The 18,420-nt window shown below is 41.6% G+C and overlaps 1 protein-coding gene across 1 annotated transcript in view; it reads right to left on the bottom strand.

The window, feature by feature from the left end:
* PDE7B (phosphodiesterase 7B) overlaps positions 1-5,478 on the bottom strand; it is a gene marked incomplete at both ends in the record, with an annotated part of 85,981 nt that extends 80,503 nt beyond the window's left edge. The window contains one exon of the mRNA XM_080341255.1: positions 5,241-5,478. Coding sequence (XP_080197381.1) covers positions 5,241-5,478 — 238 coding nt within the window. The remainder of the gene's footprint in view (positions 1-5,240) is intronic.
* Between the last annotated feature and the right edge of the window lie 12,942 nt (positions 5,479-18,420).

Below are 18,420 nucleotides of genomic sequence, written 5' to 3'. Positions count from 1 at the left end.
CATGCAATCTAATTTCACTGCTCTTAATCAGACCATCACACAATTCCACTGATTTAACCAGCTCTTCACAAGAATATAGAAGAGCATATTTCCTGTTCTCAGGGGCTGGAGTTTCAACACAACAGAGAGCAATGAAGGTTGCCACAGGTAGCCTTGATCCTATCAAATTCACATTCTTTGTCCCTAGTAACTGTAATGGATTTAACAAGTCTCAACATAAACAAAAAACAAACAAACCAACCAAACAAACAAAAAACCCCACCACAACAAAAAAGAAAACCTAACTTTGGAAAAGATACAGCAAGATGCCCCTCTCCCTGCTGTGCATCTCTCAGTAGGATACAAATGAAGATGGTTTCAGTCTAAGAAATAACACAAAAGACTGGTCAGATGATAAGACAATGCCATTTGATAGATCCTGTGTTTTATTTATTGCTGGGTTCTCCATCTGTGGCACTCAACATCAACTACACAAAATTAGGAGCTTTCCATTCTGTCAGCCAAACCCCCATTCGGTTCTCAATAACTCATAGATTCAGATTTTAAGTATTTTATTATTATTAACTATTGCAGTGGGACTACAAAAGTGTGCATGAGTTCCAAGACTTCACAACTAAATAAGATTCAGCAAGTACATACTGGAACAGGTTGCACAGAGAAGCTGTGCATGCCCCATCATTGGAAGTGCTTGAGGACAGGCTGGATGGGGCTTTGAGAAGGTGTCCCTGCCTATGGTAGGGGGCTTGGACTAGATGATCTTTAAGTCATCTATAAGTAATTACGGGAAGGGGAAGCATGAAGTTTATTTTAACATGCGCAGCAAAGCTACTGCACAACATGATTAAAGTTGTTCATTGCAAAATAAAAATGAAGTAGAAGCCGTGTTTCCTTGGATATCATGGAAGAACTGAGTCTTTGGGATGTCTTGTGAATAACTTTAAGGAAAATCTTCAAGCAACCACCTAGCAAGCACACAGAGGACTTAACTCTTACCTCTCCAACAGGTATATAATGACGTTGCTCAGCACATAGCTATAAGGTTTGAAAGAGCAAGATCAGTTTGGATGATGGCAAGAAGTTTGAATAAATTACTGAGTTGGAAAGGAGACAGTTGATTGAAGAGGAGAAGTAAACATGCACACCAATAATTGGGGGAAATTTTCCCAGCAGCAAACTGTAATAGAAGTGATGTGTGGTACTGCTTGTTTTTCCTCTTCATGGCAAAGGGACTCATCAGTCAATAATGAGCATGATGCATGTATGAATCAGAACCTACATTTCTGAGAAAACATCTACAGACAGAAAGAGATAGGTGGAAAAAAACATTCAGAGTGATTTCAAAAAACCCACAGAGATCAGTGTATCAAAGGACCTTGATAATCCTATGTACCACTGCACCTTCTCTCAAAAGTCTTGAGTGTCTGCACATGTGCAAGACTCAAATAGTACAGAAAGTCTCGCTGGAGTTACCTGGGATGACCACTGTAAATTTAAGAGGTTGCTAAAGCTCATAAGACTCTTGGAGGCAGACCTATACCTGTTCCCTGATCAGGTTTGTTTGATCTGCAAAACTGCTGCTGAACTCTGGGAGAGGGCGATAAGGAAGTTAGGGTCATAAAGTGCAACCAGTTCCCTCCTCGAGATCAACATTGTTTCAGTTATTTGGATAACTCAATTATTTGGATAATTCAATTGTAACAATACCAACACATGCTGATATTTTATTCGAGTAAAAAGCACTGGCTTGCAAATGATCTATTTGAAACACTGTAAGGAATGACATTGAATTATACCTATTCCCACCCAATGCTTTTCAAATTAATTATGTTCCATTATCACACTTTTTTACTACCACATGGCCAGCTTGAGTATGTGAAATGGCTTCTGGCACAGCCAGAGAGTCTTCTACCAAACTACAGTTTTGTGCTGATTTGGTCAGGAATTGAAACAGGGAAAAAAGAGTTACTAAGCAACAGCAGGCCAGGAGCAGGAAAAAGGTCTGCAGCCTTAATTGATACTAACTTTAAAAAGCAGTGCAGCAATAAGAGAGGGCTCAAGATGTGAATTTCGCTGCTTTGGAAGGAAAACAAAACCACAAGAAACCCCAGGCAGGCAGTCTCTATGAGATCTGGATTCTTCGTTCATACCAACTATTTGCTGCACATTTTTCAGAGACATAGGGTAGCTTATTCTCAGTACTGAACAAGAAGATGAAAGATCCAGATATAACTCTTTTATTTGAGAACCCAGAACACATAGCTTTGCTCTGTGGCAACTCTCTACTCCTACCTCAGGAAAGAGGAATGTGGTATGAATTACGGCTATATGGGTCCCCAAGACATTGCCATCCACAGAACTGACATCATGTCCAGATATAGCTTTCCTTCCCCCTCACTACCTATGGTTAAGATAGTTATTCCTTTCTAGAAAGCGAGCCCAAGTGGAGTGCAATCACTCAGGCTAGTACAAGAGAATTTGCTTAGCTAAATCTCTATTAACATGATCAAGCGAGGCAGAAATCCTGACAGTTTCCTTCCAGAATCCATATCTATTTCCTCCTCCTCTACTGTAAGCAAAGTAGTTTCATGAGGATGTGGTAACAGAACACGAGTTATCACATGAACACTTACAAATTTAAATGAAAAAGTCCTTGATGTGGAAAGTGCTGTGAACTCTACTACTGAACAATCAACCTTTATTTGCCTAGCTAGCAGTACCTTTAGCTGAAGTTATTTGCTTTAGCTTCACCTGAAGAAAACCTGATTTCCTATTGAAGCACTGCCTTTTTGTAAGATGTAAGTTATACAGTTGTTTGTTTATTTTTATAGGAGCCAAACACATGCAAAACACCATACAAACATGATGCTGAGTACCTCATACTACTGATTAACTATTATCTTTTCTTCCCATTTCTGCATTCTTTGATTTTGCACTTATTTAAGTATACTAGATTTCAGCATTTACTGGTTTTCCCACATACTCCAATGTACTTAAAGGGACTAAAATGAAACCGCAAGAGGTAAAACTACTAAGATGACTGTTGCTGAGGAGGAAAAACCAGCAACCCAGGTCTGGTTCATTCGAACTGTCTGATGATTAGTATTTAAAGTGTTGAGAGTTAGAGTCATCTTCTGCTCTGATCTGTATTGCTGCAAGTCAACTGAGCTTATGAAATAGGATCTGGCACCATGAAGAGGACTGTCCCTTCACAGGATACGAGTAATAGCCACTTGAGTAAATGCAAGTTACTCATATCCTGCCGGTGGACTAATCTGTCTCTGTACATTCATGCACATTTTTAGTTGCCTCCAGGAATCTGAAGGCGAATCTCATTTGTTGCCTAATGAAACTAATTTCACCAGATACAACACAAGCATACTGAAAAACCACTATTACTCATACATGAGGTGTAACCAATGCAGCATTTCTTAACTTCTGTTTGATTAGGGTCCATCTCTGAACACTCACCACCACATAAGCCTCAGTCTCTCTGGTTGGCTATGGTACATTCCCAGATGATTTGCTTTAAGTCTTAAGGAGCAATTTGACCTCCCCTTTCTTTATCCACAACACTCTTACTTGTTATTCCTTTAAGCTGAAGTGACTGCCAAAGAGTGGGGTGGCAGGTTGTACATTTTCCTTGGAGCCTGAGAACTTACCTTCCCTTTTTCAAAACAGAAGTGAACCATGCATTGCTTAGCTTAACTGCAAATGTCTGAAATGATGGACATACAATGATCAACCAATCAACCCTGGCAGGCATCTAAAAGTGACACACAGACAGTTACTTACTATTCAAGTTTATATATACAGTTACATACATATATAGAATACATACAAACATACACACACACACACTTTGAAATACCTCCAACGAGGTTATGCTACATATTAAATTATTCTGGTACAAAATAATGTAAATTACAGGTCTTGATAAAGTGTACAGCAAAGTAAGATGAAAGCATAATCTTTGAAGACTGAATGCACTGGAAGAGTTTAGTGACCAGGCTGCAGAGATGAGATAATCCAGAGTTCTGAAGGAACAAGCCACACAGTTTCAGTAAGTCTACTAAGTCATGGTATTATGGTGACAAAAGAATAATAAAAAATATCATCTGAGACAATCATAGGCCTATGAGCCTGACTTCAACAGAAGTCAAGAGCTTTTCAAGGACACAAAATGTTGCCTCCAACAGAAGGCAAGAGGTTTTGAACCATAGGCCATGTGGTGCACGGGATGAGATGCAGTATCAACTAATCAGAAGAAAGAAGTACCATGCTAACTCGACAACTCATTTTGACAAAATGAAAATGCAAGAAGTCTAATCTGGACTTCAATAAAGCACTTGGTATGGTGCCATACAGCTCCATGAGTGTTAGTGAGGTAGGAAAAAACCCGACATGCAAAACTTATGCAGTTAATAAAATGCATGTGAACTTTAGCCAGTAATAGATGATGTTCCAAGAGAAAGTAGTGGGATGAGGCAGTGTTACTCCAAGAATGGTTCTCAACTTTTTAATGCTGGGAGCTAACAACACACAAGTCGTAAGGGTGCCGGCTCCGCTTTGCAGATGAGAGGCACGGGAAGGTCATGTGAAATGAGCCAAGCACGCTCAAAGATGAAGGTGAAGTTTGGCGGCGTAAGAGGAAAGGCCTTTCTGAAAAGCCACAGCGGAAACAACCGGGGAAGCCCTCAGCGCTGTGGAGGACGCAGCCAGCGCGCTCCTGCAGCTGCCGAGCAGCCCGGCGGTCCCGGGGCGCCCCGCGGCCGCCCCCACTCACCTTGACCGCGCGGCCGCCGCTGCGGAGCTTCGTGGGGGCCGGGGAGAGGCTCCCCCGCGCCGGCACCAAGCCCGGCTGCCCTGTTTGAGGTCAGCCTGAACGCCGCGGAGCTACTTGCTCTAGTTTTTAGCCAAGCTTTTATCACCCCGCTTATAAAAGCACGCAACAGATTGCAGGGGAGAGCGCCATCAGCAAACGGATCTGGATTCCAGATCCGACACAAACTCCGCGTGTGTGTGTACGCGGGGGGAGAGGGTGAGAGCTGCCAAGCCCAGGTTTTTAAGCCCGGACGCCCGTGGGGCAGCGCTCCCCAGCCCCACACCCTTCAAACCCGCCCCGCTCCGGCGGCAGCAGCCCCAGACCCCAGCGGCTCTGCCGCGGGACGGGACGGCCACCCCCGGCCCCCAGCCGCGTTTGCTCGCCGGCTCCCCCGAGCAACGGGGCAGGGTAAACCTACCTGCCGAACCGCCCAGGGCATCCTCGCTCTCCAAAACCCCTCTGTGCTTCGCCCCGCGGAGCTCCCCCTTGGATTTCCAAACGAGCTTTACCATCTTGATCATCTCGGGCAAGTCCCAGGCCAGGGTCCCCTGCTGATAACCGGGCAGGCTGCCCATGGGAAAGGGCATCGGCTCTTCCCCCGTCCTCCTCCGCCTGCCCGGCTCTGCCGCGGGGAAGAAGCGCTCCAGCACCGGCATCCTGACCCGCGCCCCCCGCCGGGGAGCCGCAGCCACCCCCCGGCCCGAGCAGCCGCGATGGGCATCCAGAGCGGGGCGGGGGCACCCGGCCGCCCACCGCCGCCGCCCCACGCAGGGGGCGCGCCCCGCCGCCGCCCGGCCTCGGCCCCGCTCTGCGGGCGGGGAAGGAAGGAGCGCCGGGCACCGGCCGCCGCGCTCACCGGCTGCTCGCCTGCCCTCTGCGCGCCCTCAGCCTGCCGCCAGGCGCCGGCAGCCGGGGCGAAAGGGCTGGCGGGCAGGCGCGGAGCCGCCGCTCATGCTGGCGCGGCGCAGCGCCGAACCCCGGGGGCGGGGGTGGGGGCTCGGGCCGCTGCTGCTGGCGGCGGCGGCGCGGCACGGGGTCTGGCGCAGCCCGGCAGCGGGGCTGGGCGGGCAGAGCCACCCCTCACGCCCCTCTGTTCACTAAGGAGGAGGGCAGGGTGGAGGTGGTTTGACTTTATCTCTGTCGTGATGCCATGGGGGAGCCCCTGCTCCCCACGCCTTCGCCTCGCCGGGCTGGCTACGGAGCCGGTGGGGGTTTTGGTCTCTTAGTCAAACCCCGCGGTAACCTCGGCTGCCTTTCGGCCGGGATTCACGTCCCGTCGCTCGCTGCGAGGGCTGGGAGAGGGGCATGGGTCCGCTGGCGGCGTGCAGTGCCCCCGCCTGCTCCGCTTTCGGACGGCAACTGAGGCTAAGTACCCGAAACGAGCATGCAGATGGGCAGCGAATGTGCTGGGGCTTGACGAGCCCGGGAGGAACGAGTTGCTGAGATTACGGGTTTGGGGAGGGTGCGAGGTCTGTGCTGCGTCCTCATCGCTTTGGCTGCAAAGCTCCACCTGAATGGGTTCACGCTAGGACACTGCCTCATGGCAGCGATCACTCACAGACTCCAACGAGGAGACAATTATTCCTCGCTAATCTTTAAAAACAAGGCAAAGCCGCCCGGGTGAGTGCTCTGTCTCATGCAGAAATGAGGTGGCGTGCCGGGGCTCTGCAGCCGCCAGCAGCGCTCGGGGCCTGGCGAGCGCTTCCCTGAGCACGTTCAGCGCTGCCCTTGGCCAGGCACAGCAGCAGCACCCGTCCCTTCCCTGGGATCCCTGACCAGAAGAGGCCTTGCGCTTTTCGGAACTTTTGTTTTGCCTTTTTACAATATATCGTTTTTAGCCTGTTGTTGGTACTACTGGTCTTGTCCTTTAGCCCTTAGTTCACAGGGTGTACAGCAGAGGGATGGGGGTGGTTTCTTGCACCAGCACTTAGTTTTCGGTAAAATTGCAGAAGACAGCTTTAGTGGGAATTATAATATTTCTCAGCAGGTATAATTAATATGTTTGTCTTCTTCAGGTTACACTCAGTATTCTACCTTCTCTCCAGATACAAAAGTAAACTGGCAAACAGACAGAATCTTCCTTCCCAGAGTAAGAGAATACAAGAGAATGGACTGGAAGTTAACACCCTTACATGTAGAAGACAAGGTGCACAAGCCTTTCCTTCTCATGCCAACATCAGCAGGGGAAGCATGCTGTTTCCCCTGTTCTACGATCCTCTGCCATGTCTTAGTGTTCCCACCTCAGACAACTCTAATGCTTTTCAAAAAGTAGCCATATTTTGACTATAGGCTGAGTGCCATACTGTTAGCATACTGTACTTTCAGGTCGCTGTCTCAAGAATTGTGAAATGCTTCCAAAGTATTATACTATTGTTGTTGTACTCTTATTTTGCATAGTGCTTAGCATCAGGATATCCTGACTCTTGGAACAAAGGGGTTAAGAACAAAGAAAACAAATACATGATGTTCAGTACAGTAGCACAAGCATTAACACATTCATACAATGTATGGTTGTAATTTTGTGGAAAGATAAAATTTATGGGTTTTAAGTTCATATGGCTTCTTGTAATACTTAAGGTTTCTCATATTAGTTCATGTTGTGCAATTACATTTTAAAGACATGTTGCTCCTGTTAGAGAGGGATAAACTAGGCAACTGAAGTCCAAAAGACTTAGAAGGCTACTTATCTGCTGGGTGAGTTAAACTTTACACCCTAACTACTTCATTTTGGTTTTGAGCTACAAGGAGTTGCTGTATTTTTTTTTTTTTTTTCAGTTATTATTTTTCCTCTTTGTTTACCTCTGCACTTCCTGTTCCCCACTGGGACAAAAAGCAGAAGTGCCAGAGACCTGTGAAAGGAAGGCTATCCCTTGTTGTGTTTCCAGCTTCACTGGGTGCAAAAAGTACCAGGTATTTTGGAAGAGAATGTACTCACAGATGCCCAGCTCAAATTTAGATTAATATCTGAGCATATAGGTCTTTAAACAAACTTAACCACCAGCCCTCTGCGTAGCATCTATGCCAATCTTTTGAGTTTTCAAAATCTGCACTACCTTTTTATATCCTTAAAACCATGAAAAGTTTTGTGCCAACTGTACCTGGGTCACTTGGATGTGTACCTGCCTTGTGAATGGGATCATGCAGTCAGAATCAAAGCATTAATTCTTGTATTTGTTTTCACTCACAGTTCTACAGGTATGAAGCAGGAGATCAGTCAAAGACCAAACTGAAACTGTGATCTGTTGTTGTTACAATTTTAGTGTTTCAAGAACCTATGTAATAAACCTGACAGTATGTATTTTTTTCTGGGAAAATTAGTGTCAAATGAAAGCAACTGCTCTGGATTGCCTGGAGATACTAAACTTGTGCTTCACAGTTGTTCTACAATTCAGTGGTTACTTTTCCTTAATTATTCCAAGATTTTGCTATTAATGATTGAGTTTCCTTTTTTTTTTTTTTTTTTTTTTTATTTTTTGTTATAAGAATGGAGCCAGATAAGAGCTGCTCACAGGAAAGCCTGGAAAATATGTATTTGATAATGAGGTTTTCAGCTCAAAAATCAGCTGTAACATCACTCTCAGACTCTTCACAGGCAAAATGCTCAGATTTTGCAGGTTCTCTGTTTCTCTGACTTCAGTTGTGCTGTGATGATTTTATCCAACCTAAGGATGTGACCTCAACATAATGCTTTTCATTGCACTTGAGAAAATCTGTCAGAATTAAAACACAACATACTCTTGCACAGCAATATACCCAGCCATTTGTGACTGTGTTTTAAACAGTCCTTGACCAAGCTTGGCTCGCCTAAAGATTCTCTTTTGCATTCTAACTGCCAGCCAGACTTGAAGGAAAACTTTCAGTAGAGATAGATGGCTTTATTGCTACTAACTGCACTTCTCTCCAACTCCAAGTCAAAGAAGCTTAAGTGATTACAAGAGAAATATAAATGTATTAGCTCTGGCCCTCGTTCATCCTGAGAAGCAATGCCAACAAAAAGGCGAATGGGATCAGATCTGAAAACCTGACAAGGCAGTGTGTCTTTTCACAGGTAGACATGAGAACTGGAAAAGACTTGAGGAAAATACTGTGGTGGGAGAAAAGGCAAGGAGTGAGCTGACAGATTAATAGCTGGTGTTTCATAATTGGTGTCTCTTAAAAAGTTTTACTTGTTTGCTTATTCACTCCAAAGTTATGTACTCAGAGCGGCAGCAGCAGAATTGCATGCCAGATGGTAGAGGAAGTGCCTCGTGTATCTTTCCAGTCTACTGAAGCCTGCAGGGCCGTTGTTAACCCACTGCTCTGGTTTTCATTGCAAGTCCCTTTCTTCCCCTTTTTTTTCCCCTTCCTTCAAAGAAAAAGGAGGGAGGGGGAAAGAGAGAGAGAGACAAAAAGAAAAGCCATGGTTTAAACTGGCAATAGCACCATCCTTTTGGCTTTGAGCTATCCTGTCCTGTGCCAAATATACTGTCTCCAGCAGCTCTCCCACAACAAATCAGTCCAGACATACAAAAGCTGTAAAACAAGAATGGTGAAGAAAGATCCTTGATTCTCCCCCTCTGTCCCCACCAGCCTTTTCCTTTTGCTTCCCTCCCCAAGCTTCATTCCCCAGCAATGACCTCCTGCTTGCCAGTACTGTAAGTGATATTGGGACCTCCAGCCTGCAACTTTGCTGACAGCTTCCTTGGAGTACAGGCGTCTTTGCCTTTCTGTATTAACAGAGGATTGTAAAGGAGTAGTTATATTCTATTATTCCTATTACTTCTATCTGATAGCCAATGTTTGTAAAAATGGCACATAAATTAGTAGAGTGGCAGATTCATTACTGTTGGTAACTTTGTCTGTTCTTTCAGCTAACCCACACCACTGGGTTGTGTCACAGCTTACTAAGAGTACATCCCAAATAGATATCTGAAAAGATTTGATGTTGTCTATTTATACAGCATATTATTAAAAAAGCTGGAAAAAGACTACCAAATTTTTCAAAACTGATTAGCAAAGATTAGGTACTCCAAATGTAAAGAACACCATAAAAGACTATCAGGTACAGATTTTTAGAAAGCATAAAACACTTGTCTTGAGATGGCACTTACTAGTGGAATCATCTTACATCAGTAGTCACTTACGAAAAGTGGGTCTTTGCCTCTGTCCTAGAGGCCACAGGGTCATGCAGAGACAATAGGCTCAGCCATTGCCTAGGAACAGAACCAAGTGATGACACCATCCCTGGGATCAAGCTTTAGAAGGCTTCAGGGGTGTGATGTGAGTTTAAGATAAAAGAGAAGACTGAGAATGCTGGGGCACTGTCATTACACATAAAGTAAAACGCCAAAGATGCTGCATATTTTGCAGGGCAGCCTACAGAGAAAACAAGAATGTGAGTGAGTAACTTTTAGATGGGACAAGGAAACAAAGTGCCTACGAAGCTTTGACAATATGGCAAAAGAAATATAAGCATGCAGAGTCATGCAGAGCTTGCAAGAATTTTTCTAATGACCTCCTGGAAAGTTTCTTTCATTGCTTTAAAAATCTTAGCATAATTTTCATATTCTTTGCCCCACATTTGTATCATTTCAGATGTCTATTATTTAAAACTTTATTCTTACTAATAAGAACAATTACCCTTAGTTATCTCTATTGTTGTCATTACTTTATGAAATATGAATAATTTTGTATTTATTGGGGGATAGTTACTTTGTCTTTGCTCTAGACTGGACATACTAAATTCTATACACTCTGTCTCAGAACTTTTTTCCAAGCTCTGACATTAATATTTTTACTATGAATTCTCAACAATTTACTAACATTTTTTTTGGTGCGTACTCAAGGTACACAGTAGGAGATTTTTCTATCTGTTACCATCTCATTGGCAAGAGTGGCAAAATAAATTTCTAAGGGAATGGTGGGATGCGCTATTGGTTATTGCCTGAGCTGTACACAGCACTTCTCCCTGAGAGCCTCACCTCCTGGGAAATGTTGAAGATGGGTAGTGGTGTTCTATGGGTTCACAGTAATCTTTTGGTTGCTGTCATCAGTCAATCAGACTCCTTGGAAAAAGGTTCTGGAAATGGAGGAGTGAGGATTGCTTGAGCTCTAAAGGGCAAGGAGCCAATTTCTTTTTGATTCTTAGCACATGTGAGATAGCACATTTTTATGATTAACAATTTGTACTACTAACTAAGAAAAAATGTTTGTGGTAAAGGAATAAACAGAAGTCCATAACTAATTTGAAACAGTGGGGTTGTGTAATTTTTCCATTGCCTGCTTTGGAATATTAAAAGTTCAGCATATTGAGCATAATGCTTAAAGTCTCCCACAGTATACAGTGGAACTCTATGTGGCTTTGAAGGAAATAACAGATAATAGACTCACCTCACCTTAACGAACCATAATAAGAAAATAATACTGATAAGCAGAAGGAGTGGTAAGAAGGGAATTGCCAGCATTGTAGTTAACTGTGTTGTACAATGTATCTGATGGACTCTGTTAGTTTATCTCTTCCTTCAATTCTTTTGTGTAAGTGAGATTTACCTGAGCCAAGGTAAAGTCAAGAGATTTAAGAAAAACTCATTACCATCCCAAAAGAAGATGTTATGCAGTGATTGTTGCAGCAGTTTGCAACAGATGCCTAATAATGATCTAGGGTAATGGAGCGGGAGGTTAAGAATACTGCATCTAATTGAAAATTTAGGTAGAAATCAGGTATGGAGAAAATAATAACCTATTATACAAAACAGTGGAAATGCTAGTCATCATCTTTACATAATAACCCTGTAACAAGAATAACTGCAGCATCTTGCAGGATTCCCTTTTGTGAATAGGTAAAAAAAGAGCTAGTAGAAAAAGGGACTAACCAGATGAGAGACACATTTCCTTTAAATGCAGAACTCATATTAAGTAATTGAATAGTCTCAATGAGTTCAAAAGGATTACTGCTATCTTTAAAGCTGAGCATGTGCATACATATCTTATCAGTTGGGACATAAGTATCTAAAAACTATGGCAGCAGTTTGAAAGATGAGAGATGTGCCACGTTTGAAATCTTTCTTCTTTCACCTGTTACCCTAATGAGATGGTGTGAGTGGCTGTGTAGCCTATGGTATCCTTGCCCCTTATGGTATATAGAAAAGACTTGCAACTATGATTTAGTCTTTTCCTGTCTTTTGAAATTATACAAATAAAGTGAGTAGCCAAAAAAATCTTCATTAAGTGATATCTAGTTTAATCTGTTGTCAAATAAATTGTAGTACAGTAGGAATAAATGGGACATAAATATAATGATAAATACAGTGCAATAATAGGGCTTGCTCTTTCACTTGTAAATCAGATATCTCAAGATCTGATAACTTAGTTTTTCCTTTTAGATTTCAAAATGGAGAGGAAATAATATTTGACTAGGAAAATAAGCACTATTTAAAGTAAAATTAATACATATTTCTTAACTTCTAAAACTTGTTAGATATTTGATGACTACATATACTAATATTGCAGAATATCTACTTGTTAGTCTTCAGTTTTTGTCTTTTTGACTTTAATGATTAACGGTGAATTTATCTCTGCATATTTAGACCCTATAAGGAGTGTTAGGATGGCATAGGTTAGGGATAGACCTTGTGCAGACCTCCCCAAGTTTATTCCTATTTGCAATGCGAGAGTAAAGTAATACAACTGAATTTGATTTTGCCCAATGCCATGTACATTCTGATTGTGGACTCATTGCTAGGAGTGACCAAATAAGCTTGATCGTTTGGTCAGGTTGAATACCTAGGCCACTAAATTATAGCCGAAGAAATTCAAGTGATTCAGATGTGTATTTTGGATGAAATACCTGTATGCTCTAATACCATTTCTAGATACATGCGCATGCTGTGTCTGCACATCAGCTTTCTGATGATGTACGTACCCCAAAGCTGAGGTTATTTGCTCTCTCACAGAAGTGCTATGGCTTCATTTCCCCACTTTGCATCTTGCATGACATCAGTGAGTGCAGTTTGCTGCGGGGATGCACAGGAGATACAGCTGGGAAGTCGTGGGAAAGGTCTAACAAAGATGCACAAACATTCTAGTGATAAACTAAGCTCCCTCTGACCTAGTTTCTCATGACTGCAAAATCAGGCCATATTTACTGTAATCAAGCTCTTTGCATTTTTTACAAATGTGTTCGTGTAAATGTAGCTCCAATGGGATCAGCAGCTTTGGAGCTGTGCTGTCACCCTGTGCTGGCATTTTATTACCATGCCATTGATAACCACGCAAATACATGTTGGTTCTTTTCTTCACTGCAGCTTCCACTCAAAATGTAGTCTTGCTGTTGATGTTGCAGAAAGAAAAAGACTCTGAGTAGATAGCTTAGGAGGAAGAGGTACCTATAACTGGTTAAAGGCATCCACTAGATCTGCAGATGGAGGGAAGGCTTTCTGGAAAAACTGTTTCTCTCAGATGTATTTGGGCAGGCTGCTCTCAGCAATGCAGTTCCAGCTGCAGTATGCTTTCCAAGATATCCTGACCATATGTAATACCATAAATGTTTTCCAGTGTTTCCTGAGATATGTTTTCTGAATTTTTTTTTTCAGTTCAGGCAATCACACATTATTTTGCAGGGCTCTGCACTGCTCTTACGATAGCAATATTCATTTAGATGCCTAGTAATTGTAAGATACGTTATTTTTAAAAGTCCATAATTGATCAAAAGCTTAGTAAAAGAGGAAAACATTGAGGTTGTTATGGTCATGCAGATACTGTACTGTGTATACAGATTTTTTCCCAGACAGTAGCCACGCAATGAAGTGTGAGCTTTGGTCATGGTGTTGACATCCATAAATGTCTCTTTCCATCAGTAGCAATTTGATATTAGAAGTTTTCAGGTGGGATAGGACAACATTTCTGTCTCCCTTTCACTATCTGTTCAATACTTTGCAACTCAGGGACTATATTTGCCAGTGCTTGATCTGTTTTTCTGAGATCCACAATATCATATGTCAGGCAAATTACAAGACGTCGCTGGTTACTTAATCTCACAATTTTAAGACATTAGGGTTACTCTCCTTAGTTTGCCTTCTGCTGAGAGAGGTCCTGTAGAAACAACAACAAAAAACTCCTTTTCAGCCACCTTTGGGTGGGATGAGAGAGATAGCTGAACAGAAGTGATTGCTCCCACAAACATTTTCTGCCACCCCCAGCTGCAGTCTGAAGATACTTAATTCAGAAACCAAGCTGAGATCCTTAGGATGCCATCTTCTCTCTATAGCATGTGCTCAGCAAAGTGTCATCCTTTCTTTGCAGTCTGCAAAGGATGGATCATGCTTAGAGAAGATGACTGAGGGAGTTTGCTGGGTGTCCCTGTTAGCTGAGGAAGAAAACTGTGGTGATGAAGGCAGTGCTGAACTGTCAGGGGCAACTGTGCTCCCCAGTTCTGCATTCAGTTTCCATAGAGCTTAGTTCATGATTTTGAGTGTTTTGAAAAGTGGAGATGTTACAGAGTGTTTGTTGCTGTGTCCTAAAATCAGAGTTAAAAAAAAGTCTAATAATGGTCTAAGTCCATCTTCTTGAAAATGCTGGTTTGTTTTTAATGGAATATTATATTATGCATATACTAAATAAGTAAAATGGTTTCTGTTATTTTTATCAGGAACTTCTTATGCCCTTCAATGAAATCTCTTACATAGGTTTTGCTCTTATTTTTAAAGTATATTATCAATGTCCAAGTAATACCAGATGAAACTGGTTTCAGCCACCATTAGCTTTGGCTTTTCAGAAAGGGAAAGAAATCCTCTAGTACTTCCAACTTCAGCAGACACATTGGCACAGGAAACAATTGAGTGGGGCTAGCATGCAAGGAAGTGATGTAACTTTTACCAGATTTTGTGACTGTGTGGAAAAAAATCAAACATCATTTGGCCTGTCATGCTATTAAACCACTGGTTTCCTACACTGATGAATTAGAAAATGAACTGCACCTCCTTTGCTGACATTTGCCATCTACATCAGCTTTTTTGTTTTTTTAACAGCCAAATCTCAGACTTGCAAGTATGTCATCACGTGTGCTTCTATAAACCCAATAGGAAATACTTATTTAAGTCTCATTTTTGCATGAACATAAACTTCCTTTTTTAGTCACAGCATAAACAGAAGTCCATGTTCATCTGGGCCTCCCTCCTGGAGTTTTTTCTTTCAAAAAGCACAGCTGCTTAGTTCAGAATACCATTGCTAACATAATAAAAATAATGTTAACAGTAGCAAGTTGGAAAACAGAATTTGTCTTATAAAATGTCAAACTTTGTTTTTATTAGAAATTAGAATTTAAACCCAAATGTCCATCAGGCAGAATTTAAAAATTTGCAGTAAATTACTACTGAGAAAATGGTTTTTTCCTTTCATTGCAGTGAGTAGTCTGTTGAGATGGTAACTTCAAAACATTGCATTAGAATAACAGATCCTATAACCTGATATTTGAATAACATTTAACCTGGTATTTGAATAACATTTGAATAAACACGTTAGAATATTAAAGTCTAAATAAATTAACAAAACAATAGTGAAGGAAAAAGGTCAGAATGTAATTCTGGTTGTTTTCTTAAAATGAGAAAATACAAGCAAATTTCCCTTGTGAAAACACATTAATAAAAACATTTGTTTAGAAAAAAAAATAGAACTCTGCCTTTCAGAGGCAAAATTACTCCACTAAAAACATTTCAGCTTGCTGTAGCTATCTTATTGACCATTTTTATCTGAAAGTGTGTGGAAGCAAGGGCAAGCACTGGACAGAGTGAGGATGAATTTGAGTAAAGAACTCAATAGCTTGCAAGTGCTTTGTATGTGCCGCAGAAGACAAAGGAAGACCTGACAGCATCTCTGTAGCACTCAAATATCTTTGTACCAACCGTGGTAAAAAAACAGCCTTGGCAGCTATGCCCTTTCCTGTGGCTGAGATCAATGAAACGTGATGTACCGTGGTAAGAGCAACAGGCAGAAATTTCCCTGCTGAATCCATGATAAACTATGGAGACATAAGCAGGAGAGAATGAATGGTAAAAGAGAACTATATACATTCAGTAATTGCTAGCTATTCACTACAGTTAATTACTTTTATTTTATAAAAAAGGTAACGAAAGGAGAAGACATTTAAAGCAGGTGATAATTGGTCTAGATAAGATGAAAAATACTAACTTTGTAGATTGTGTATTTAAATCTTAAAGGCCAATAGAAGTATTATTTAATATGTGCATCAAATTTAGGTTATTTTTCTCATTTCCATGAAGCATAAAGCCAAATATAACTTTCCTAATTGTCTTTTTTCCCCCCTTTATTAATAAATGCCAATATACCTCAGTGTGTATGTGGGAGTACAAATCATTTTTGAGTCAATCAATTTGGTAACATATGTCTGTGTGGTTGGAGCCTTGTTTTACTAGATGTTATACAGACAGGTCCTAATTATCATTCAAAGGTCAATGTAAGAAACAGGGAGACTTTTACAATGCCGACTTTAGATACCCAGCTTAGTCACTAACTTAAGTGGGAATGAGACAGTCACCAAGAGTACAATTCAAAGTACCCAAATTAGCCTTCTACTCTGAGTCACTATCACAGAGCCTGTGTCTTCCCTTCGACTCAAAGAGGAGCCTTGGGAAAACAGCTAGATAATTTAACCAGCCAAGATTTTGCTGATATTTGGGCAGGCTGCTTGCACCCTAAATTACAATAATGGACAGTGGAGTAGCATTTGGCACAGACCAAACACCCTAAATTGTAACAATTACTGTTTAACAATTGTTTAGTAGAATCCATCACGTCTTTGGCAGAAATCCAAACAACGGGACTTTTATTCTTTTTGTTTGGAGGTTCAAAATGTTCTATTGCTTTCTAAATAAATAAATATTGGAGTCAGCTGCGTGCCTCAGCTTCTGCTGAGATCAGAAGTGGAAGGATGAGAACAGTGCAGAAAGTGCTACCCTTTAGTTGTTTCCAGGGAGAAGAATCTCATGAGAAAATTCTGATCTTTGGTTTTCTGTCTGAATTCCCAGATGCTAAGATAAATTGAAACAAACATTCAGAATTTTAAATATTTTTTTTTAATAACGTGGTATCACCAAGTCTTTTGAGTTTTGCCTGTTACTTGCTTAAACATATTAAGCAGTATTGCTTGAAAAGTATAGATTTTGTAAATTCAGGCTTTGAAGCTTAAGAAAATAGCAATAGTAGTGGCTGTATGAAAATTCATAAGTTAAGAGAATATCCAAACCAGTATTATTTTCAGCAGTTTTGACATTATCTATTCTTATTTATGAAGTTTTACTCTATTAATGGCATTCACTTCCCACTCCCCCAGCGCGCCCCCCCCCCCCCCCCCCCCCCCCATTTTATTACAGTTGTTTTGCTAAAAAATAAAAGAAAATGAGCTGTGCCTTTGTAGTGGGTTTACATTTCTACAGATGTCAGCTCAATAGTATAAAAAACATGTCACACATGGCACATACTCTTAAAAAGTAACGTACTTCTTTTCTGAGCAGATATTAATTCAGCTCCCTGGACTATCACATTGCCTGTGCAATACTAACAAATTAATCACTTTGGCCATGTCTAAGCTGCCTAAACTGAGGAGTTCCTCCTGGTTCCAGGGTTGGCAATGTGAGATAACTCAGGGCTGGGATGAGGTCTGGAGCCTACTCATCCTTTCTTTCTTGCCCTCTGATTTCTCTGGGAAGAATTCCAGTGATGTAAGGTGCAAAAGCACCGAGCTGCAGAGGATAATGTTGTTTGATTAGGAAACCAGAGTTAAGTGGCTTTTTGTGCCTTATATCCCGACACTGTATAGCTGTAACTATTTTCTTATGGCTAATATGAGAAATAGTGTTGCCTTTCTTCAAAGGCAGAAAGCAAACATAAATGTTACAAATGAAGAACCTTTAGCATGCTGCAGTAACATATACCTTATACCTCATCTTAGATACTTACATGTATCTACCTCAAACATAGTTATTCTGTACTATCAAGATTTATAGCTATCTGGTCACCCTCAGGGTTCAGGTGCAATTGGCAAAACCGTACAAATAACAAATATAGGTTGAAATGTAACACTGCTGGCCAGTTTCAGAAACGGTGTTTTTTTCAGGGAGTTGAGTAGGAGTTTGTCACTTTGCAACGCCTGTGAGTCATGCGCGGTAGCACGGGCAGCCCAGCATGACCTTGCAAAGTGCTGTCTCCCCAGATAACCTTCAGGCCTGAGTGTCTCAGTTTGCAGGACAGGTGAGCAGCCTTCCCCTGGGCCAGGTGTGCGCAGGGATGGAGTACTTGCAACCACCCCTGGAGTCCTCAGCAGGTGCAATGTTCAAGAGGTGTTAGGTAAGTCTAGCTATCTTATTGTCCAGTCCACTTATTATTGACAAAAAAAGTGTCTTGCATCTGTAATTGCTTTTATTCTGAAGAATTATTAAAAATATTTTTTTTTCCATCTACATTTGAACATGTTTTTATCTTTTATTATTTATGTTGTCTTGCCAATTACATCTGGGCTATGAGGTGAGGGGACAATTGCAAACTATGGTAATAGCTATAAGCTCTGCTGTTCACCAATGGCTGAATTGTGAACACTGCTGAAAAGG

This window comes from Nesoenas mayeri (genome assembly GCF_963082525.1).
Source record: "Nesoenas mayeri genome assembly, chromosome: 3".
NCBI lineage: Eukaryota > Metazoa > Chordata > Aves > Columbiformes > Columbidae > Nesoenas > Nesoenas mayeri.
The sequence above is the reverse complement of the archived record's forward strand: the minus strand, read 5'-3'. Positions and strand labels throughout refer to the sequence as shown.